Below are 23,183 nucleotides of genomic sequence, written 5' to 3' on the forward strand. Positions count from 1 at the left end.
ATTGTAATGTTGCAATTTATTTAAAACTTACGTTCTATGATCATTTTTATTTCTTTTATTTTTTTTTCACAGACCCCCTGCAGTACACTGATCTCGTATATATGAAATTGATATTGTTTTCTTATTCAAACTGAAGAAATGGAAACACTGGAGCATTTGTAGCTGGACACAGAAACTTATCATTATATATCCCAGTCTATTGTGCAAATCTTTAATAATACAAATCCTTAGATCCATGTAAAAAGGCAAATTAAATTATTAACTGGCAAATCCACTTTAAATAATGGTTAGGCCAGTCAAATATTGGCCATATGGTAACCTTAGTAAGGACTGGTCCTGTTGCTTTTTGCCCATTGGTTCACTCAATTATTTCAAACATCTGGGCATTTTTCATCTATTGATCTCTCCAATGCATCCCAGTAAATCAATAGCTCATAAGGTTTAATACCATGGGATGTCACAATTTTCTTGAAGCGACAAATAGAAAACTTAACTCTATCTGCAAAGAATGTCTGTTCTGAATGAAGTTCCTCAAGGCTGATTTTTAGTTTATCAAGACACAGTCCTATGAAAACATCCTCCAGTTTAATAAAAGGGATACTTTTTGAAATATTATAAACCTGACTAGCAACATCAGTGGAGAAGACATAACCAGTCCCTGAACAAAATGGAGGATACCTGCTTCCTGGATATTCTTTTCTGGTCACATACCATTTACTGAATATGTTTCGTATTGGGGAATCATTCATCTTTAAAAGGCCTGTGAAGAATCTAGTGCTTCTGTTTTTTCTTAAAAGAAGTTCATTTAGGTGAAAGATATTGACAAACATATCCGTATCTGTTTTCATCACGAACTTGGACTGACTGCAAAATTTGTGAACCCATTCAATTCCCATCATTGTCTTTAAAGTCAAATTGTAATAGGTATCTAAAAAATTCTTCTGGATGATATCTCTAAATTTCTGAGTTTCAGAAATAATACCCGTTTGATCACTTTGGTTCGTGGTCGTCCCCAGAAGAAAATACGTCACAATGTGGTTGCCAGCAACTACTCTGTGTTTCCCCCATGTTTGACGGACAGCCATCCTAGCTGCATATTGGCCAGGTGATGATGTCACAAGGAGTACCAGGAAGGGAGGAGTCCTACTGCAATCTATATCCGGCAAATATGAAAAGTTTCCGGTATCTATTATGGAAGTCAAGAATGTGGCCTCTTCCCTCTTTTGATAGAACATACAGATTTCAGTCAAATTCAGATGGATAAAAACTGAACAAACAAAGGCCAGTGTTACTAAGCAAAAAATAATTCTGTATTTCTTCAAAGCCATCTGGAAGAAACAAAAGCAAATGGTATATTGGCAAATACTCTTGCTTCTTTGTATTCTAAACTCTGCGCTATTGTTTGGGGATTGAGCCGGCCCCACAAGATCCACACAGAAAGACCTACTGAGGTCAAGGGCATCCATGCAGATACCCAAGGCCCAATCACAGGCTCTTTACTTCCAATATAATACTAGAATATCATGATCAAAATTACAATGTCAGGAACTCCCTCACCAGCTAGAGTTCAAAAGTGTCTCGAAAGACACACTTCTACAGTATCAATTGTGGAAAGCAGGATCTTAAGAGAAAGGATAGTAATAATAGCTTTATACCTTATTTCTCTGCCTATTGTTTGACAGGTGACTGTGCCCTAAGTCTGCAAGCATGGCCCAATGAGAAGGCCGAACTAAACCATCAGCCTATCCTTATCTCCACCATGCCATTGATAATGGGAGCTGTATATTGATTCAGAATTTGCTTCTATGCTTTCATCCCTTTCTGGGGTCCTTAGGGAACAGACTGGAAGTCATGGTGGCCATTTTGAAAAGGAATATTACAGAATTATTCATGCTTGGAAAAGAAGAGTATTCTCTGGTGATCTCTTAACCACAATTATCCACTCAGTACAAACCTTAATTTATAGAATAAGCCAGCAGAACCACAAAGTCTTAGTGGTGGTAAAATAAACCACTTTCACATTTGTAGCTTAACTCTGAGAAACAATTAAAATTGAATTATTTATATGTGTACAAAGGCATGTTCCCAACATCCTTTGAAAACTGCAGTCAAAAATAACATTTAAGAACAGCTGTGAGTTTTATAACAAAGAGCTAAATAGGGCATAAAGACAAATGTATGAAATTACTTCTTCTAGGGCCACTTTCTAGCAAAAGAGGAAGACCTCGGACAATGTGGAGAAGACCTACTGAAACTGAAGAACACAACTGGGGTACTCCTGGCGTCAGCGAGAAGTTTGGTCCCAAGACAGAGTGAAGTGGATGAGACTTGTAGCTGACCTCTGCTCCACTTGGAGTACAAGGGTTTAAGTCAAGCCAGTAAGTCAAGTGACAAGCGCTTTCAGATTCTGAATGTACTGTGTTATTCTACAGGATCTCAGTTTAAAATTTGCTTAAAACTATTTCATTAGGGTGTTGCTGAAGATTATACAATCACAGCTGTAAAAAATCATCATCCTCCCACCCCACAAGTGCATAGGGGCACCAGTTTAATAATACTGCGTAGGGACCCATCAATCCTAAGGACAGCTCTCCTGCAGAGACACCAAGGCTGCTGCTACACTACCACTCTGCCATTGGAGGTGCCATGGTAATGAGGCAATTCGAAGCAGGCTAATGAGGTGCTAACGTGCACATTCAGTGCCTCATTAGCATAATGACAGCTGCACAAAGTTCAAAGGGCAAACTTCAAATTGCAGATTGACAGTGAAGATGGGAGCAGCTTCAAAATAAGCACCCCACTTTGACATTCCCTTATTCCGATCTCGTTCTGCTTATTTCGAAGCTGCCCCCATTTTCACTGTCATTCTGCAATTCGAAATCTGTTCACATGGCTGCCATTATGCTAATGAGGTGCTGAATATGCACATTAGCACCTCGTTAGCCTGCTTCAAATTGCCTCATTACCATGGCACCTCTGCCAGAAGAGTGGTAAAGTAGCAGCAGCCCAAGAAGTTCTCAGGATTTGGGAAAGAGAAAAAAATGGTACTATGGAGACAGCTCTTCCTCTCCACTTCCTCTTCATAGGGAAATTAGCTTGGCTCTCTCAAATTAATGTATTGGGATTCTACCTATTAAAGGAATTAGAAACACTGTAGTCTGTGCTAGCTTAACTGTAGCTTAAAATATAGTTTGAGTAAGAATGTGTTATGCTACAGCTATAGGTACTAAGAAGCCATGACAGTCTAGCTAATTTAGGCCCAAAAAGGCCTTCGCCTTTCTATCCGTCCCTTCAGCAGTGACACAAGCAGCCTGCCAGTCCAACATGGCATGAGGGGGACTTTTTGCCAAATGCTTTCCACAAGAAAGGTTAAGGTCATATTAGTAATGGTAAGACGTGCTTAAATCTTCGCTATCCAGGGCACATTTCTGATGCCAATTGGTGCCCAAGTTTCCCCCAACAGAAAAGGTGTGAAATTACCAATTGAATTCAGATGAAGGTCACTCAATGGTATTTCCCTCTCGACCTTTCATCAGAAACTTGGAAACATTCAGGTTGAGATCATCAGGAAACTTGGGGTGTCAGCAATTGTCAAAGATTCTATGAGGTCAGACCCTAATGTAATCACTATGTGATAATATGGGTATAAAGACCCCTTGCCGTTTGGGGGGAAGTGTGCCTCCACTTCACTCTGTCTTGGGACCAAACTTCTCACTGACTCCAGAAGTACCCCAGTTGTTGTCCTTCAGTTTCAGTATACCTTCTGCACGTTGGCTCATCACCGTAGTTGTCTTTCTCTCTCTCTACTATCTCCACTATCTCTTTTGATCTTTGCTGTCTTTTCTGGAACAATCTTTTGTTTCTCTTTTTCACCACTGCAATAAGTCCTTCCTCACCGATAGAAGTGAGCTTCTAGAGGGTTCAAAGGAATGTGTGAGTACTGCATCCTGCTTGCCTAGCATAAGTTTAAACCATAATGGCAGTTTGTTAAGTAACTGGTATTGCTTTAAAATATTATTAAGTAAAATCCTTTGCTTGTCACCAGACACTAACTGTGTTATACACCTTCAGTTTGTATTTGTTAAGTGCTGCTTGAATATCATCGTGCTGATAAATAAACAAACCATAAGTGCTTCTAAAAATATTGTCTGTGTAATCACTGGAAGTCCCGAAAAACTCACCTCTAGCCTGAGACAGGCTCTGTCTCAGACTCCATTGTTAAATTGGGAGAGGTGCGAACCTAGAATCTTTAAACTTTAAGTCAGATTGGCAAGCCTTCCCAAATCCATAAATCCTACTACCTTTCCTCCCTGGGTCAACAACACATATGACTTGATACGAAGGCAAATTTACTTACTTCAGAGCCACAAATTTCTTGGGAGTTTAATCCTCTGATTAGAGTTGTTCTTTGTAGAATATCCAAAACTGCTTCATTTTCCTTCTTTTTCTTCAACTTGGATACACACACAGAACTTCATGCCTGCGAAAGTCATGAAAACATCTTGTCACTAACATAAATGCGTTAAAGTTTTGAAAAACTGTTCTTGAAGTCAAATCCAGCTTGCTTTGCTCACATCAATGGTCACATTAATTTCAAGAAGACTTGTCTCAGGCATAAGACAAATAAGATTTAAGCCCTGCAATGAACTGCATGGTTGAATTCAACTCTGTTGTGACCAGATACATATCCACTTCACATACTTTCTTCCATTCACATCTGTGAAAAACATTATGTAGTACTTCATCTAACACTTTCCTTATCCTAACTCCTCCAAGGAACTAAACGTGATCTTAGCCAATAGTTATAAATAAATGTGTATGCATTCATTGAAGCAAGCACAAGTAGAGCTGACTACATAATTAAGGCTGAATTAAAATTTCTATTGTAACCCTTCTTTTTTAATTGCTTTACATTTGCTTTCTTAAATTTTCAGCTTGTATGCCAAAATGTTCCATGACCAGTATAAACTCAAAGGTGAATTTACTGACTCTCCTCACCTTTTCAGAAATTTTGGTGTGAAATAATGATTCCCATATGCTCCAGTTAGACATCTTATTATCTAATAACTGAAGCTAAAACATCAAGGCTGTGGCCACAGTAGCCTCCTCCTTTCGAAAGGGGCATGTTAATGAGGGATCATGGCACATGCTGATGAGGCACTGACATGAATATGCAGCGCCTCATTAGCATAATGGCAGCCAGGCATGATTCGAAAGTGCCACTTTCGAAACTCATGCCGCCTGTATAGATGAGGGCCTTTTGAAAGGACCCCCTGATTTTGGAAGCCCCTTCTTCCCAAAACCAAATGGGAAGAAGGGGCTTTCCAAATCAGGTGGTTGTTTTGAAAGGCCCTGGCAACACAGGCGGCATGCATTTTGAAAGTGGCACTATTGAATCGCACATGGCGGCCATCATGGTAATGAGGTGCTGCATACTCATGACAGCGCCTCCTTAGCATCTGCTGAAATTGCTCGTTACTCTGCCCCTTCCAAAAGGAGGGGCTAGTGTGGCCACAGGCCAAGCGTGGTTTGTTTTGTAGATCACCATTTTGACTACTACATGCATTCACGGACTCATGTTCTGACCTCAGATAATTCAAGAATAGAAATAAAAGCCAAGTTTGTCAAATTATTCACTATGAGCCAGAATCTGATATCCTTACTCACTCTCACCAATGCTGTCCTCTGTGAGAACTCACTGATTTCAGTGCTACTGCTCATGGTATAACGTACTTCATACCATAAGTGAGGGCAAAAATCTGGCCCCAAGAAAGCTTCATTTTGCTCAGTTTCTATTTGTAAAGCATCACACATAGATAGGGTCATATTATGACTTCCTTTCCCACATTAACAGAAATACCTTGTTCTTAAATTGCTTCATTCATTGATGTTCAAGCTCTTTACAATGGAAATCTGTATCATGAACCCTGGTTTATAGGTGAAGAAGCTGAGGCACAAAGGATGATGTGAAGGGTCCAAGGTCACCCAAAAGTCCAGGGGCAGAGCTGAGAATTGAGTGCAGACCTCCTGTGTCCCTAATCCATTGTTTTACAGTGCTGAGCAGTTATTCACAGAAACAGGCCCATTAACATCAGTGTCTCTTGTGTATAACTGCTCGCTAATGTAAGTAAGGGAATCACAATCTGGCCCTTAGTGAAAAAATGGACACCTATCTGGTTCTGAATATAAGCATCATAACCACTTCATTTTTATTAAGGATGTTTGGCTTTGAAGTTCCCATTCTTACAAATGATTGACCAGAGCCAACGCTCAAAAGGGTTCTGCTCTGGCACAGCAGTTTGCCCATGTGTCATTGGTAGCAGGACTGGCCTCTTATTCAGTAATATGTATTTTACAGAGCAAAACAATGTTTGTTTTTAATTGTTTCCAGTCTAAGAGCTATCATTTTTACTATCTTAAGCATAGCATGTACATCTCAGCATGTAATTTTAAGAAGTTGAATTTTTTTATTTTTTTGAAAGAAATTGAGTCACGGGTGTGACTCCTAGAAAGATCTCAAAAATAGAAGGAAAGGAATGCATTTCTTACACTAATAATATTTTGCTTTTGCATTTATATGGCTTTCATTTATATGGTTACAGTTTCACCTCACTTCCTAATATTCTTACTTAGATAAATTTAGTATTGATTTTGGCAGAAGTATTTGCTGCTCATTGACCCAGAGTCCCTGGATCCTTACTGTTGGATAAAGTTTCCAGTCAGTCCAGTACAATGCAGATGTAAGTTCTGTAACTTTCAGCCACTGCTGGGTTTAAGTCCTGTAACTTTCTGTAAGCTTTGTCACAGTAGCTTTGTTCTGTAGATGTAGCTTTGTTCTATACGGTCGTGTTCTGTTTCATGAGCTGATTTCTTTCTCTGGAGTGAGCTTTCCTCTGTGTGAGTGAGGAAAGAGTGAATGGAGAGGTGCAAAGAAGTCAGTCCCTGGAGCCAACCTGTCTTGATGACCAGCTGCCAGCAGCACAATGATGGCCAGTGAATAATAGGAGCTGAGCCTGCAAAAGAACCCACCCAAGAAAGAGAAAAGAGGCTCTGCCAAAAGAAGCTCAAAGTCCCATCTGCTGTTAGCTCATGATTCATGGTCACATAGCGCCCTGGGGCAGTGGGACAGGGCAACTGCTCTTGCAATGTATCCCCCCGCACCAAAAAAAGAGTGTGCAGTGTTATAGTTCTTCTTCTTGGCATCACCACTCTGCAGGAATTAGTCTCGGCTGGCTAGGGAGGCAGGAAGGAGCCCAGGTCCCTCTCCCCAGGATGGCTGGCACTGACTGCTCCTGAGTGCTACAGCTGACTATTGAGCAAGCTGAGGAGGGGGTCGCACAATCAGCTCACCACCCCGGATTCATGACTGCAGCCAGACACACTAGACCTGTGATGCCTTGGCTTCCTCCACTGTCCCCATGCAACTCTTCACCCACATGAGCTCACCTGTGTAAGGCTTGGTCTACGCTAGGGAGTTAAGTCTATTGCAGATATGCAATTCTAGATACAGAGATTGCGTAGCTATAACTGACTTATCTGTAATAGACTTACCTGGCCATCCACACAGAGGAACATCAATGGGAGAAACTCTCCTGTCAACCTCCCTTACTCCTTCCGATATTGAGGAGTACAGGGGCCGACTGCCAACCCGTTAGTTCGATTTCACGCATCTCTCCTAGGCGCATAAAACCGATCTCCAGAAGATCGACTCTGACCAGGTCGATCTTCCCGGTCGTGTAGAAAGAACCTAAGTGTGTGAGTACAGGAGGGTCTGAGTGTGCGTGGGTGTGTGACTGAAAGCTAGTTCTCTGTTTCCTTTAATCCAATACTGGCATGTAATAAGATACATATAAATGTAACCCTGGGGTGGTCTCTTGTGTAAAATAAGGTAGCACCCCTTTCTGCCATGCGCCTCCTTAAGAATCCTCTAATGAACCTCTGCGTCTGCACCCACACAACCCCCACTCTATACCTTCCCCTAGCTCTGCCCTCAGCCTGCCCCTTCCCACCTCCTCCCCTGAGCAACTTCTGTTGGGTTCAGCGGAAGTTAGAACCCTAAATATCTTTCAGGGGCTCGGCTTCAGCTTCTAACTCAGACTTCCAGCCTCTTATGTGAACATAAGAACATAAGAACGGCCATACTGGGTCAGACCAAAGGTCCATCCAGCCCAGTCTCCCGTCTGCCGACGGTGGCCAATGCCAGGTGCCCCAGAGAAGGAGAACAGAAGACAATGATCAAGTGATTTATCTCCTGCCATCCATCTCCTGCCCTTGTTCAGAAGGCTAGGGCACCATACTTTATCCCTGGCTAATAGCCATTTATGGACCTAACCTGCAAAAATTTATCAAGCTCTTTTTTAAACCCTAATAGAGTCCTGGCCTTCACAGCCTCCTCGGGCAAGGAGTTCCACAGGTTGACTGTGTGCTGTGTGAAGAAAAATTTCCTTTTATTAGTTTTGAACCTACTAGTTACCCTCCTCCATTATGAAAATTTACCATTTATTCCCACCCTTTGTTTTCTGTCTTTTAACTAATTCCCGATCCATGAAAGGATCTTTCCTCCTATCCCATGACCACCTAATTTACATAAAAGCCTTTGGTGTGGGACCGTGTCAAAGGCTTTCTGGAAATCTAGGTATATTATGTCCACTGGGTGCCCCTTGTCCGCATGTGTATTAACCCCTTCAAAGAATTCTAATAGATTAGTTAGACACGACTTCCCTCTGCAGAAACCATGCTGACTTTTGCCCAACAATTCGTGCTCTTCTACGTGCCTTGCAATTTTATTCTTTACTAGTGTTTCTACTAATTTGCCTGTGCACACTAATTCTACTAATTCTACTAATGTGCACACGCTTATGGAAAAGAAAAAAACTATAATAGGGACAAAACATTAAGATTCTACTGATATTACTCTAAAACCCTACACAAATGTGTTACAAATGACCTCCTGTCTACAGGTTATTTTTGAACCTCCTCTAATGTTCTATGTCAGGAAATATATATATTTTCCACTCTTACAGGAAAGTCAACATTTTCTAGACTAGACAACCCATGCAGTCCCTTCTACGGGACTTTTGCTGTAAAGGTTTGAACTAGAGATTGAATTGTTTCTAGTTATTCAAAAGTTTTTGCTACTTCCATTGCTTTACCTGCACACTTGTCTCTTTAAGGTATCGACCACTACCTGTTTTCTGCCACTGAAAACTGTTTCCTTAGGCTAACTGGTGCAGCAGTGTTTCTCTGCTATGCAGTCCCAAGTGACAGGTTGATTTCATTCCAAATTTTGACCCATCCTGGGATGGGAGCTTGTGGGCACAGCCGTCTGTGGTGTGACCACGACAGTGGTGCATGCCGCAGCCACATGTGACCTGTCCATGATCAAGGCTTCGTTACCCAGTCAGAACCTGACACGCCAGCATGCATTGACAGACCGATCTGAGGCACTAAGGGCTTAGTCACATATGTGGAAGTGAGGCCACCACCTCACCAAGCATTAGAAACACCTACAAAGGAAAAACTCCTAAAAAGAACAACTCCTAAAAAGGACACGATGCACTGGCATTGGCCCAGTGGGTTGCTTCCTTCTTCAAATTCCAATAAAAGGCCAACTCCCCTGCCCCAAATCGGAGACGTGTACCTGGACAAGTCCCTTGGCCAGCCCAAGTCACTTGTTTCTCCCACCAAAAATCCAGACCCTTTCAGCTAGATGTTGGTGTGGGCTCTGCTCGCCATCTGCGATTTGGTAACTGCCCAGTAAGTACAAGCTTTCGCCTGTCCGTCACCCAACATTGCATTGAGATAGACGGCTAGAGTGCACTAGGTATCCCCTCTTAAATCCTCTCCTGACATTGATTAAGCCATTGTTAATAAAGCCTTTTTACGCCAACTGTTTGTCTCATCTCCGTCCATCTCTCATCCAGTGAACTCCCTTCACTGCCAGAACATTAGTGGCATCACCAACAGGATGAGTGTTATGGATCAGATCCTGGCAGGCAGTGATTCCATATTAGAGGTCCTAGTTGACTACTTCAGTTGTCCCCCGTATCATGGCCACCGGCCTCCATTGCCAAAGAGTAGCCTCAGCCACGGCACTTGTGGAGGTTATCCAGTCCACCCAAAAGGACTGAATTCTTAAGGGAAAAGGACCCTGTCTATATCTCATGGGCGCCTACCATCTCTTCCTCCGGGAGCAGCTAGCAGAGAAGGAGTGCGAAATTGCACAGCTCCGCCACCATCTGGCAGATAAGGAGCGAGCTGCCACCTTGGCCACAGCCTGCCAGTCCTTGTGAAAGAATGTCAAGACTTCAGAAGAGAGGGCTATCCGTAAGGTGATGAGTCAGGCTCAGTGTGAGCTGGCCACCCGCCTGCAAGTAGGCCTGGCTGGGGGGGTGTCCAGCACAAAGGTCTGTCAAGCGTTTTATGCGGACCTGGACAACTGGGATGGGGACATCTGGAATGAGCCTGATGATCCCACCCTGACGAACCAGACTGCCCGGGGCCCAGGGACCCCAGGTGGGATCCCGATCCGGATTTCCCTTAACCTCAGAAAAGGCCCCCGGAAACCAGGATGGTGCAGGCCTGACTGGTCATAAAAACAGAGGAGGGCCCATAAGGGGAAAGTCACCAAATCAGCTCTCGTGCCTTTCCGTTTGAGATGGTGCAACTCAGCAACTGATTTCAAAAGCCCCTGCAGAGTGATTCTCTCTCCTGGCTTGCCCACTTAGCCAACAGCAGTGCCCAGTCAGTTATCATCAGCCCTTCTGAGGCCTGCTCTCTCAATGTGGAGCGCAGGATCAGGCTTGAGACCCCTGTGGAGGGACGCAGGCTTATGGCTGCTGCCCTTGCTTATGTCCGAGAGCGTAATGCCAGAGAGGATGGAGCAAACTCACCCAAAACCGGGACAGTCCCAAAACCCTTGAAAGGACTATGGCTCACCTCATAATGAATCATGCCCTGGACCATTAGGCCACAAACCCATGGAGCCAAGGCCCCTCGGAGGAGGTTTGGTGACCCTTGGTCAAGGGGGCTGTGGGGGTCACCAGGTCACATTTTATGGCCATGGGTGATACCCTCACTCGGGACCCGGCCAGCCCCATCTGGGCTACCCTTTTACAGTGGGTTTTAGTGGTCCTGAACCCCCTGCTCCGCAAGGGGGTGCAGCCCGACTGCCCGGTGCAGGTCTGTGCAGGCAAAGCCACCCTGGCTGGCTCACAGGAAACTGACAGGGGAGGGAGCCAAGGGCATCGCACCCCCCCGCCCCGATCCGAAGCACATAGAGGCTTGGAAGGCATGTTTAGCTTTGGGTATTCCCAAGGAGGCATTGCATAGATTATCCACCTCCGTTCTGCTCTCCATAGCCGATGACCCACACTGAGGCTGGGGCAGAGGGTGGGGGGCAAGGGACAGGATGGGGCTGGGGTTAGGAGTGGGGGCAGGGAGCAGGACGGGGCTGGAGCCAGGGGGAAAGATGGCCCACTACACCTGCACTAGAGCACATGTCCTGCTCTCCCCCAAACAGGTTGTCAGAGCCATCAACGTGATGCTTCTACACAGGGTTGTCCACCTGGGGGATCCAGCTACCACCGTCATGGGCTTCCAGGACCTGGGCTTTCCAAACTGCTTCAGCGCTTTGGATGGCATGCACATCCCCATCCCTGCTCCACCACACATCGCCATCTGCCCAGTACATCAACAGAAAGGGCTACTATTCAGTGGTGCTCCAGGTCCTGGTGGATGCTAAGGGCTGTTTCACAGACATCTACATGGGCTGTGCTGGCTGCACCCACAATGCCCAGGTCTTCCGGAACTCTGGTCTCTGCTGGCGCATGGGGACTGGCATGTTCATCCCCCAGCGGGAGATCCCAGTGGGGGAGGACATCACCATGCTGCTTTGCATGGTGGCAGGCGCAGCATACCCCCTGTAGCCATGGCTCATGCAGATGTACACAGGACACCTTGACCCCACCCAGGAGGCAGCCAACCAGCACCTCAACCACACCCACAATGTTGTGGAGCAGGCCTTCGGGTGCCTAAAGGGGCGGTGGAGGTGCCTCCACATGCGGGTGGAGGTCAGGGTCCTCAGTGCACCCCAGGTGGTGGGCGCCTGTTGCATCTTCCACAATGTTGTAGATGGGAAAGAGGATGCCTATGTCCCTGGGAGTGGGCCCTGTGGCTGGCTCTGGCTACAAGCAGCCAGGCACTGACCCCATCTGACAGGCCCACTGGGACAGCCACTGCATTAGGGAGGCCCTCAGGCAGGCCTTTGCAGATGGCCACCTGTGACCTGCACCCACCCCACCCCCATACACTTCCCGCACACATCGTCCCCGTCACCACCAGCACTGCACCCACACATCCACCACCCAGCATCCCTCCCTGAGGAGCACAGCACAAGAAGGTGTACGGTAAATAAACGTTTAGCAAGAATGGGACAGTATGTTGAACTACGTACAGGTGGGAGCATGAGGTGTGGAGGTGGGTGGGGGGCACCCAACCTGGAAGGGGCAGGGGGCTCTGAACCTGGAGCAGGGCAGGGAGGCTCATTCCGGGACCGGGGTGGTGGGACACAAGCCCATCGGCCCCTGGATCCCCTGCCTCCCCCGGTGCGGGGTCCCCAGCGGGGAGGGGAGAGTGCAGGGAGTACTGGCAGGTAAGGCCGGGGAGGGCGCGGTGGGGGCAGGAGGAGCTGGCTCGGTGAGGGGAGCTGCCGGGGTGGTGGGGTAGGATGCGCGCGACGTTGGCCGCATACTCCTGGAGCATCTGGTCAGTGCTCTCCAGGGTGTGCAGCAGTGTCTCCCATGCCGCCCTCCACCACCCCAGCTCAGCCTCTGTGAACCGCAGGTTCTGCTCAGCCACCTCAGCCAGGCGCTGGCTGGCTGGGTCCTCCTGAGCCTGGTGGTGCGCCCTGCAGCTGTGGCCGCGACAGCGCACAGTGTGGAGTGGTGCCTGGCCGCCTCCAGCGTCTGCTGGGGGGCTCTCAGGGACGAATGATGGCGCTGGGCTCTCCTGGTCCATGGATGGTGCAGCTGTATGGAGTGGGGGACAGCGTGTCAGTAATGTGCCACGGCCTGGGGGAGGTCTGGCAGTGGCCCACCCCCCTGAGACCTCCCTTCGGGGCCCCTCCCCCCCCCATGGGGCACCAACCCCCCTCTGAGGCACTCACCCCCCCACGGGATGCCAACCCACCACCCATGGGTTGGGCATACCATCTGATGGCGATGCACCCAGGGGCCTCTCACGTGGGTGGGCCTTCCCAACCTGCGGTGCGTGGTCCGCGGGTGGTGTCCAACACTGACTGGCTGCCACCCCATGTGTGGCTTGTGGCACTGTCCACTGGGGGCGGGTGCTGGGCATTGCCGGTGGGCCACCAGGAGGTGCTGCATACCATGGTGGGCTGGCATGTGTTTGGACCAGGAGCACTGGTCCTGTGCGCGGCCAGCTGGCCAGTGCATCGCCCTGACCCTATGGAGCTGTTACATGCCTCACCATGTATGCACCAGAGGGTCCCTCAGTGACACCCAGGGATGCCTGGCTCCCAGTCACCTGGCTGGACATAGATGGTGAGGTCCCCTCCTCACCCAACCACTTGGTGGAGCCCTCACCCTCCTGGGTCCCTCGTCCAGGCTGCTCCTCCGCCTCCAGATGCAACTCATCGGTGGACGTGTCCAGAAGCGCTGGGGGTGGGGAGCTGTCCTGGGGCCCCAGGATGCCCCAGAGTTCCCGGAAGTAGGAGCAGGTGGCTGGGGCTGCCCTGGAGTGGCTGGCCTGGTCCCTGGCCCAGGCATAGCCCTGCTGCAGCTCCTTCACCTTGGAGCGTACCAGTTCTGTGGTACGCTCTGGGCGGCCCTGTTGAGGAGGCCCTGAGCCAGGCGGCTGAAGGCTGCAGCATTGCGCCGCTTCACCCCCATCTTGTGGAGGACCTTCTCCTCCTTCCAGAGGCTGAGGTGTTCCTGCAGCTCCCACTCCATCCAGGAGGGGGCCCTTTTATTTCTCCCTCCCCCAGAACCCTGGGAGCCCTGAGGGGGCTTGGAGGGGGGACATGAGGCTCATGTGGGGGCTGACTAGAGGCCATGGTTTCTGCTCTGGGACTGTGGGGCTGGAGCACGTGTGGGAGATGCTCCAAGCACACTCTCAGCTTCCTGCTACAGGCCTCCTGTGTGAGTGATGCTTTAAGGCAGCTGGACACAGAGATCATAGAGCCCCACTGCTGCCAGCTGGAGCAGCCCCACGCTCCAGCTGACTGGCACCATGACAGGCCTGTCTTTCGAAACAGCGGGATGTGGAGCACCTACACGTGTACTCTTTTGATTTCGTTTTTCAAAAGGGGATGATCTTCCTCATACGGGATCGGGGTTCGGATTTCAACGTCTGCTCCCCATTTCTTCAATTTTCTTTCAAAAGACGGTGTTGCACGTGTGGACGCTCCTCCCATTCTTTCCAAAGAGGGCCACTTATTTCAACGTTTTGTGCTCGTGTAGACACAGCTTATGCGTTAAATTTACAGACTTAGGCCAGATCAACACTAGATCTTAAAGTCAATTGTAGATACGCAGTTCCAGCTGGAATCAGCTTATCTACAATCGACTTATCTGGCTGTCCTTACTGAGGAAGGTCAACAAGAGAAACTCTCCCCTCAACCTCCCGTACTCCTTGTGAGAATGAGGAGTGCAGGGATCCACTGCCGACATTTGATCGTTGGATTTCGCACATCCCCTCTAAGCACACAAAATCGAACCCCAGAAGATTGATCCTGACCTGGTCACTCTTCTGGGTAGTGAAGATATACCCTCCTGGCACTGCAAGTCTGAGGACTTCTCCACACTTAAAATGCTGCAGCAGTACAAGTGCACCTGCTCAGCAATCGCTTTGAAAACAGCCCTCGCCCCTTTTGAGGCTTGTGTGCGCTGTCTCTGAGTGAGCAGGAGGTTGGCAATATCCTTGTTGTAGTTCCCCCATCATCTGAGGCCAAGTCTACACTGTCTCTTTGTGGCACTGGAACTTCTGGCTCAGGGGTGTGAAAAAACACCCCTGAGAGCAGCGAGGGACATTTCCTGTAAAGTGCCAGTGGGCTGTTAACTACTCCCCTCGTGGCGGCGGTACGCAGACGCTGGGTGGTTTACGTCGAGTGCTCTCCCCATGCTCCTGCTGTAGCCACTTTCACTTTAGAGAACTAGCACTGTAAGCTGTTAAGCACAGACATAGCCTGAGACTGCATCACTGGATGCCATAAATTTGATGCGTTTCGTACTGTAGTACTCAGGGCTGCCCTTAAGATGTCTGGTGTCCTGCGTGAGAGGACAGGGCAAGCTGTGCTCAGAACTGGGGGGACAGGAGCAGGGCAGATAGTCAGAGGAACGGGGAGGTGCTGCAGCACCAACCCCTGCATTTTAGGTGAGTTCCCAGCTGGCACTGGTCACTGCCTGGGGTTCCGTTCCCAGCCCAGCACTTACCTGTGGCTTCGACCCTCAACCCTGTCTAGGCCCTCCTGCCAGAGATATGGCCCTACTCCAGGCCCCAGCATGGCAGAGTGGGTGACCAGCAGCTAGGCACAGCCCATGGGGGGGATTAGGCCATGAGGCTGGCCCCTGCAAGCTGATGCCGCCTGCACACGGCTGTCCCACCCCATCGTTGGTGACTCAGCAGGCAACAGCCTACAGCATCACTAAATTTGGAGAGTGCCCTATGCAGCTGTATATTCTGCCTATGAGTAAAGAGGGCCCTGACAGTACTATATGCTCTCTGTTACGCTCTCTCTCTCTCTCTCTTTCCTACTTATCTGTGTGCAGACAGTTAACTCTGCATTGGATTTCCATAGCTAAAAGCATGTAACGGATAGATTCAGCATTTAGTGTCTGGTTCCAACATTCTGGAGGGTTTCCACTTCAAAATAAGCTTCCTCGCTGTTTCTTTACTTGCCCTAACCCTGAAGACTATGCTTAATGTGACCAAAGACCCAATAATTTACCTTTAAAATTGCAAGGTCCAAGCAGAGAGTAAACAGAGGCCTAAGAGTCGATTCCATGGGGGCTCTGACACTGCCGCACCATAAAAAAAAAAAACTGTGGGTTCTCAGTCCCCACCAGCAGCCCAGCAGGTCAGGACTTCCTGCTCCACCCCAAAGCATATCCTATTCACCAGCAGCCATGCTGGTCAGCTTGTCCCCCACCCTCCCCACACCTCCAGGGCCAAGGATCAGTGACATGCAGGAGGTGCTTTGGGGGAGATGGAAGAGCGGAAAGGGCAGGAGGGGCTTGAGAGAACGGATGAAGAGTGAGCAGGGCCCAGTAGGGAGCAGGGGTCAAGCACGCTTACCCTCCCACGGGAACAGAGGTGGAAAAAGTACCCAGACAGTTACTGCAGTAAAAGTGCAGCTGCTTTGGGGAAAATGTACTCAAATACAAGTTACTGTTGAAAGATCCTTATCCTGAGGTGATTAATATGTCCCTGGCCATGGGCTGCGGTGTCTGTGTGGCTCTCCCCGCATCTTAACTAAATAGCCTTAGAAACCGAGCATTTAAAATAAGAATTCACACTGTTCTTAGTGGTGACTTTATTCCCCATCAAACCCCATAAAAATTACACTAAATTTATAAAAAACTCACTTCAAAAACTGATTTTAAAACATTGTATAGTAATAGGGTAATACAAAGTATATAGGGTGACCGTTAGAGAGGTCAGTTATCATGAATATTTCTGAGCCTCATTAATATTTATGAGTTAAAGTTCAAAATTCTATTAGTTGATAGGTGGATTTTGGATCACTAATGAATATGCAAAAGAGAATGTTACCTGGTTGCCGGGGCAACCAGGATGCGGACCTGAGCTGACAGGTTCTCAACCAGGTCCATAGCTGCTCTATAAATTTGAGAGCAGACCCCAGGCCGAGTTAGTTGCACCAGGGCAGCTGACCAGATCAGACAAAGAAGAAGACACTAAAAGAGCTGATAATCACTTGAAGAAAGAAGATAGAAGAAAGAAGGTGACAAGCACCACTCTCAAGTGTCGCATCCCAGCATCGCGGGACGCCTACAGGAACTTTGGACTGAGCGCCCAGAGTCATCGGCGTTGAGGGACCCGGAAGAGTTCCTGTCAGTCACCAGCTTAGAAGGCTCTGGTGTTTTTTACCAGAGGGTTTGTCCTGGCAGGTGACGCCGCCTCACAAGCACGCGCCCTGCACAGGGACAAATCGCTGCAGCGGTCCGGCCCTTCCCCTCACTGACCATTGCCAGTGGCCGGAGACGGGAACCAAAGGCCGTTCACCACAGGAGGTTTTTTTGTGTACCACGCCGGCCTTTTTTTCCTCCTGTTTTTCTATTTTCTCCTCTTTCTGTCAGGCCTTGCGCGGCGCCATAAAAGCGCGCCTGTGCTGGCCATCCTTGCCCAGCTCCCGTGCCAAGAGAACCTGCAGGCCTGGCGCCTGGACACAGAGCAGGAGAAAGAGGTATTAAAATACAGGTTAAACTAGAAGTAACTAAACTATTGTAAAACATAATAAGTAAATTAATGTGTATCTTTTACTGTTGCTGCTGCATATTTGCATGTTGTTATATGTGTTAAGTATTAGTATAGAGAAATATAGAATATAGCATTGTTACAAATTTAAAGAGACAGCAGCACATTAAACGAGTGGACTGGGACTGCCCCAGATTCCACTTCATGTGACTTAGATTTTGTAACCCGAGCACACTAGATCTATTGTGAAGCACAGGGGGCTGGATTTTAAAAGTGAGCCAGAGAATAGTACATGCAACATAGTAGAATAGAGAATTGTATTTGATGATATTGTATTGTATTACCCCTTTAAGGGGATAGAACTGACAGTGAACTAAACAGAGCTTATAATATTTAACTTTAAGATCTGCTCCCCGCTTTTTTCAAGAGGGAGGTTGAGCGACCAGAGAAAACCCAAAGAGGAAACTCCGGAGTAGTATTTCATTTTAAGATTTAACCCTTTAAGGGTAAGTAAGGTGCTGCAATAAAAGGCAATTCCAATAACAGGGAGTTGTCAAAATAGGCAGTACCAAAATAGGGGAAAACCCCCAGAGGGCAAACTCCGATTAAATAGAAACAGGGCTCTGCCATAAAAGGTAATCCCAACGACCAGGGAAACCCTTAAAGAGGAAAACCCCGAGGAACAGGATTGTGAGCCGAAAGCTCCAAATAAATTAAGATCTGCTCCCCCCTTTTTTCGAGAGGGAGGTTGAGCGACTGGAGAAAACCCCCAGAGGGCAAACTCCAGAGAATAGGGTTGAGAGCCAAGAGCTTTCCCCATACCTGCTTGTAGGGGGTAACACTCCACAGCAGGATATTTATTAATTAAAGCTCTGTATATTAATCATTTTCCTTTTCAGCACGCTAAGAAGAAGACAATGACAACCCCAGGATGTATCGTAAGTAGAAGGGGTTAAATAGTGTTACTGCCTGTTGCAGTTTTTGACACAATTCGAAGGCTCTGGTTTTAAGAAATAAATCCTTGTGCTAGACTAGTGGTGTGAGGGAAGAGTTTAGTTTGTAGATCTAGATCATTTAGTTATTATTTCTTTTATTTTGTTTTTCTTTTGTTTTTCCCTAAATAAACCTGTTTTGTTTTCACCTTTAAAAATCCTTGGTCCTTTCTTTCATGGGAGACCTCTGCTACGCAGCACCAGATCACACACCTGTAAACCCCATTGCGATTGGCCACCGTAGACACCGGCCAGAGTTGTGGGGTAAAACTCTGGGGGCACTCACTTAACACCTTCTTTGGCCTTAACAGGGTGCCCTGAAGCGGTACCATTCGAAAAATTTTCATTTTTACAAAATTTTCTGTCGTGCCTCAGTTTCCCCAATTGCACGACATAGCACCGCTTTGACTGTTAGTTACCAGTGTCCCTCTGGAAAATTACTTGAGATAAAGTACACACACACCCACATATGTCACATGTAGATTATACTCAAGTATCTAGACATGAAAGCAGCTGGACTTTTACTCAAGTAACTTTTTGGGTACTTTTTCCACCTCTGCCCAGGAGCAGTGAAAGGCAGCACCTGGGAACACTTCCACGGACCTATATTTCAAACTTCCATGACAAAACCTGTAACTGAGGCTAACGCTTGCGCAGCATTCAATAAATTTGTACAGGTTGGACCTCTCTAGTCTGGCACCCTCGGGACCTGACCAGTGCTGGATGAGAGAATTTGCTGGACCACAGGAGGTCAATACTGTCTAACAGCATTACTAGCACTTCCACTGCTTACTGGGCCCTTAGGAGACATTTGGGGGTAAATTTCAGCTAAATAACAGAACAGAACACTGAGAACCAGGACTGGTGACTGCATGGGACTTTATGGGACCCTGGGAATCTGGGCCACAGCCACAATAAGTGAATATCCACGTAAACAAAATCATGACAGATTAGGGATGTTGCCAAACAGAGCGTGCCAAACTAGAGAGATTCAACCTGTTTTCACTTTTTGCAGTGATTTGCTGACAGCCTTCTTTGAAGTAAATGATTCCACAGAATAGTGAAAAATAGCAATATCATATTTTTCAAACTTTTCTGCTAATTTTGCTCCAGTTTTTACACATACTTTTTCAGAATTTGATGTGGCTACGTCTAATGAGTTTTTCTTTATAACATAGATAGCTCATTTTCAAAGCCAAACCACAGTTGCACCAGCAAAACACCTGGGCTATGTCTACACTACCATGACCTGTCAAAAGAAGTTCTTCCAGAAGATATCTTCTGAAAAGACTTCTTTCGAAAGAGTACATCCGCACACAGAAAAGTGGATGAAAACATCGATCCGCTCTTTCGATAGTGTCCACACAGCCCCCACCCTTTCAAAAGAACAGGTCAGGGATCAAAAAATCCAGTGCAATGAGGACTGCTCTTCTGAAAAAAGGGCCTGGAGAGCATCTACATCTACACGTTGCCAACATTTCAAAAGGGCCATGCTAACGGCCAAATAGGAGACTACTAATGAGGTGCTGAAATAAATATATATATATATATATATATAAATAGGTGTAATTATATCTTAATATGAGCAGGTATCTAAAATGTGATCATGAATAAATGACTAAATTTTCTTGGGACCCTTGAACTGTGTCTACACTTGCATTCCTCTTCCAAAACAGTCATGTAAATGAGGGAAATCAAAAATGCAAATGATGTGCAGATTTACATATCTGGCACCTCATTTGCACATTCTTATTTCAAAATTACTTCTTTTTTATGGAAAGAAGGATTCTTTTGAAGATGGGGTTTACTTTACTTTCAAAAGAGCAGTGTCTACATTTGCATTTTTGATTTCCCTCATTTGCATGACTCTTTTGTCTTTGGAAAGAAGAATGCAAATGTAGACACAGCCTTGAAGAGACACAGTCTTACAACCATCAGAGTGTTGTGAATTGGTCTGGACATGCCACTCCTGTCTGAACACATTGTATCTGTGCAATGTGCTACCGTATATCTAAGTCCACAATTGCCACTTTGGAAATGGCGCTTGAATCAGGAAATGGGCTTTGACAGAAAGCAAGTGATAAGCATGATAAGGATGTAGGCGAAACATCCCTGGGACCACTGGCGTGGCCGCCACATGCTAGTCCTCCAACTTGAGGTTTCCTTTAGGGGAGGAACCCTGCCACATATGACACCTCTCATCTATTTTTGCCTTCTCCTTGCGTCCAGGGAAACAAACAACTTTTTTTTTTTTAAAGCAACCAGAGTATTGAATGGACCAGCCGCCAATCCAGCTGCTTTTCCATTGGTACCTTTGGCTAAAGAACTGAGAAGCAGGAGCGAGACACTGGGGGTAAGGAACCAACCACCGACAGACACCTGCCAGAGCCGGGCTAAAACTTAAGCTTTGCAAGGCGCCGGACGCCCAGGCAGAGCCGCCGCTGCTCAAGCTGGACCTCCTCGTGCAAGGGATAGCTGCAGACCCCTAGCGCAGGCCCTGTGCAGCCGGATGCATGGCCAGAGAAGAGTATGTCTGTGCCACCAGAGGGTGTTTCCTGCACGCCCCCCTCCCTTCCAACCCCTCAGCGGGCTAATCTCTGCGCTGCTTCCAAGCCGCAAGGGATCTGCCCCACCAGTCATTACCTGGTGCTCCGTGGAACGCGTGGGTGGCCTCCCCGTGAGCTCCAGGGGTGACCTGCCAGGCAGGGCGCTGCGCGAGGAGGCGGGCGCGCTTCCGAGCCTCTTCTGGGCGCTGCTGCAGGGAGTCCCTGGCAGCCCGGCTGCGGGGAAGAGCGGGCTGGCAGCGTGCCCCTCCCTCAGGCATTTAGGCGAGCGGGGGCTGGCCGTGTCCCCGCCCTTCCAAGAGCGGTAGGGAGGCGCGGCTGTTGTCCCCCGTCCAGCGAGGGACGGAGAGGGAAGCAGCTCCCCACGGGCACACACCGCTCTCTGGCTGCGCAGGGGAGGGGACAGAGCGGTGAGAACGCCCCCACCCCCTCTGTCAATCTCCCTCTGGCTCCTGAGAGTGACTGAATGGCCTGTGGCGAAGGGGGCGGGTGGGGCTTCAGCCTCCTGCCTTCCCTAAGTGCACCCTCCCCACCGCAGTCCCTCGCCCTGAGCCCCTCCTCACCTGCACCCTGACTCCAGCACCATCCCTCCCACAAACACACCTACTCCGCTCCCTGCCCTGAACCTCTCCTCACCTCCCCCCCATCTCCAGCACACCCACGCAAACACTCAGATCCCTGCCCTGGAGCCTTCCTCACATCTCCCAGCCCTGGCTCCGGCATTGTTCCATGTACCCGAGGCCCCTGCCCTGAGCCCCCAGGCCCCTGTCCTGACTCCTGCGCTCCCCTCATCCCTATCCCCTGCCCTGAGCTCCCTTCCTCCACTGCACTCTTAAATTGCAACCCTGCCACCCAACTTTACATGCTGTGTCTTGAGCATTGTGTATGACTCACAACTGACATACACCTGTTGTAAAGAAAGCAGAATACCTGAACTGATAACACAGGCATAAACTAAGAAATCAACATGCAGTTATTATCGGCTGAACATATAAATGCAGCTCCTACCATACAGCTCGTGCTGCTGGTACAAAGGTTTTGCTCTTTCTTCATGCAGAAAGTACACACACCAACAGGCCAAACTTCCTTTCCAACTTTATCAATTCAATTATATAGCCTGACGGGGCTTGTTTTTATTTTTTGGTAACCCTCTTGCTTGGCCTTACATAGAACCTCTGAAAGTTTCTAAACATTTTTAACTGGATCTTACTCTGCAACAGGAGTTTCACACACTGTTAATGTAAAAGTTGCTCTTTACAACATACTGAGCTTTCTGTTTCTCACCAGCTCATTCTGAATAAGTATTCACAGCCTCAACTATGAAACTCTACTACCTCTTTACATGGCTGACATAACTTGTGGAAAGTTCTGCTTGAAGGGCTGTCTGATTCCTTCCATATCCACCTGTTGAAGAGCCCTGTCTACACCTGGTCTGCAATGCCACTGCTACTCAGAGTCCGAAACAAAATCAAACAAGACAGAGCCAAAATCATCCTAATTACACTAACCTGGCCAGGGTAAATTTGCTTCCCCAATCTCAGGAGTCTGCAACCTGCAACTCTGATCTCAAAATGTTGGATAACAACTCCTAAGATTTGCAGTGCATTGTGGGATATATTTTATCTGTGTTTTGTTCATATTGCTAATAAATTCTTGGTTTTGAAAAGGAAAAGGAAGCTTGTGGCATTCCTCCTGTGAAGGGACACATGCATTTTAAGAAAGAAAACTAAAACTAAGCGTGAAGTAAAATCGGCATAATTAAAGTAGGCTCAGAAGTGACAGTCAAGAAGACGGTGTTACAAGCACACATGTAATGTGTGAGGAAATAGAATATGTAAAGTTTGTGAACATCCTGTGCTAAACATGTATCACATTACAAATCATTGTGCATGCACTGCTCTTAAAATAGGGGTTACAAGAAGTATGATTTGTTGTTATTTTTTAAGGACCGTCTCATATTCACATGTATTGCAGCTCTTGAATTATTGAGTTTTTACCAAATTTGAAAAAAACGGCTCTTCTTACTATTTCGGTTACCAACCCCTGCCCTATTGGATTTATCTCACATCTTGTTCAGTCCTACAGCTACTGTATTTTCCCAACTTGCTGACTCAGGATTTGGGACATGATCTTCAGAGGGAACAAGCTACGGGTTCTTCTATCTGAGAAAAGT

At 47.4% G+C, this 23,183-nt stretch overlaps 1 protein-coding gene across 1 annotated transcript; it reads right to left on the reverse strand.

The window, feature by feature from the left end:
• Positions 1 to 311: 311 nt before the first annotated feature.
• Positions 312 to 21,218, reverse strand: B3GALT5 (beta-1,3-galactosyltransferase 5). The gene is made up of 3 exons (XM_074983423.1): positions 21,090 to 21,218; positions 4,358 to 4,480; positions 312 to 1,328 (listed from the first exon to the last, which is right to left on the reverse strand). Exon 3 carries the CDS (start codon positions 1,326 to 1,328, stop codon positions 372 to 374), a length of 957 nt encoding a protein of 318 aa, XP_074839524.1. The 5' UTR covers positions 4,358 to 4,480; positions 21,090 to 21,218; the 3' UTR covers positions 312 to 371.
• Between the last annotated feature and the right edge of the window lie 1,965 nt (positions 21,219 to 23,183).

The sequence above is a fragment of the Carettochelys insculpta genome, chromosome 1 (genome assembly GCF_033958435.1).
Source record: "Carettochelys insculpta isolate YL-2023 chromosome 1, ASM3395843v1, whole genome shotgun sequence".
Lineage (NCBI taxonomy): Eukaryota > Metazoa > Chordata > Testudines > Carettochelyidae > Carettochelys > Carettochelys insculpta.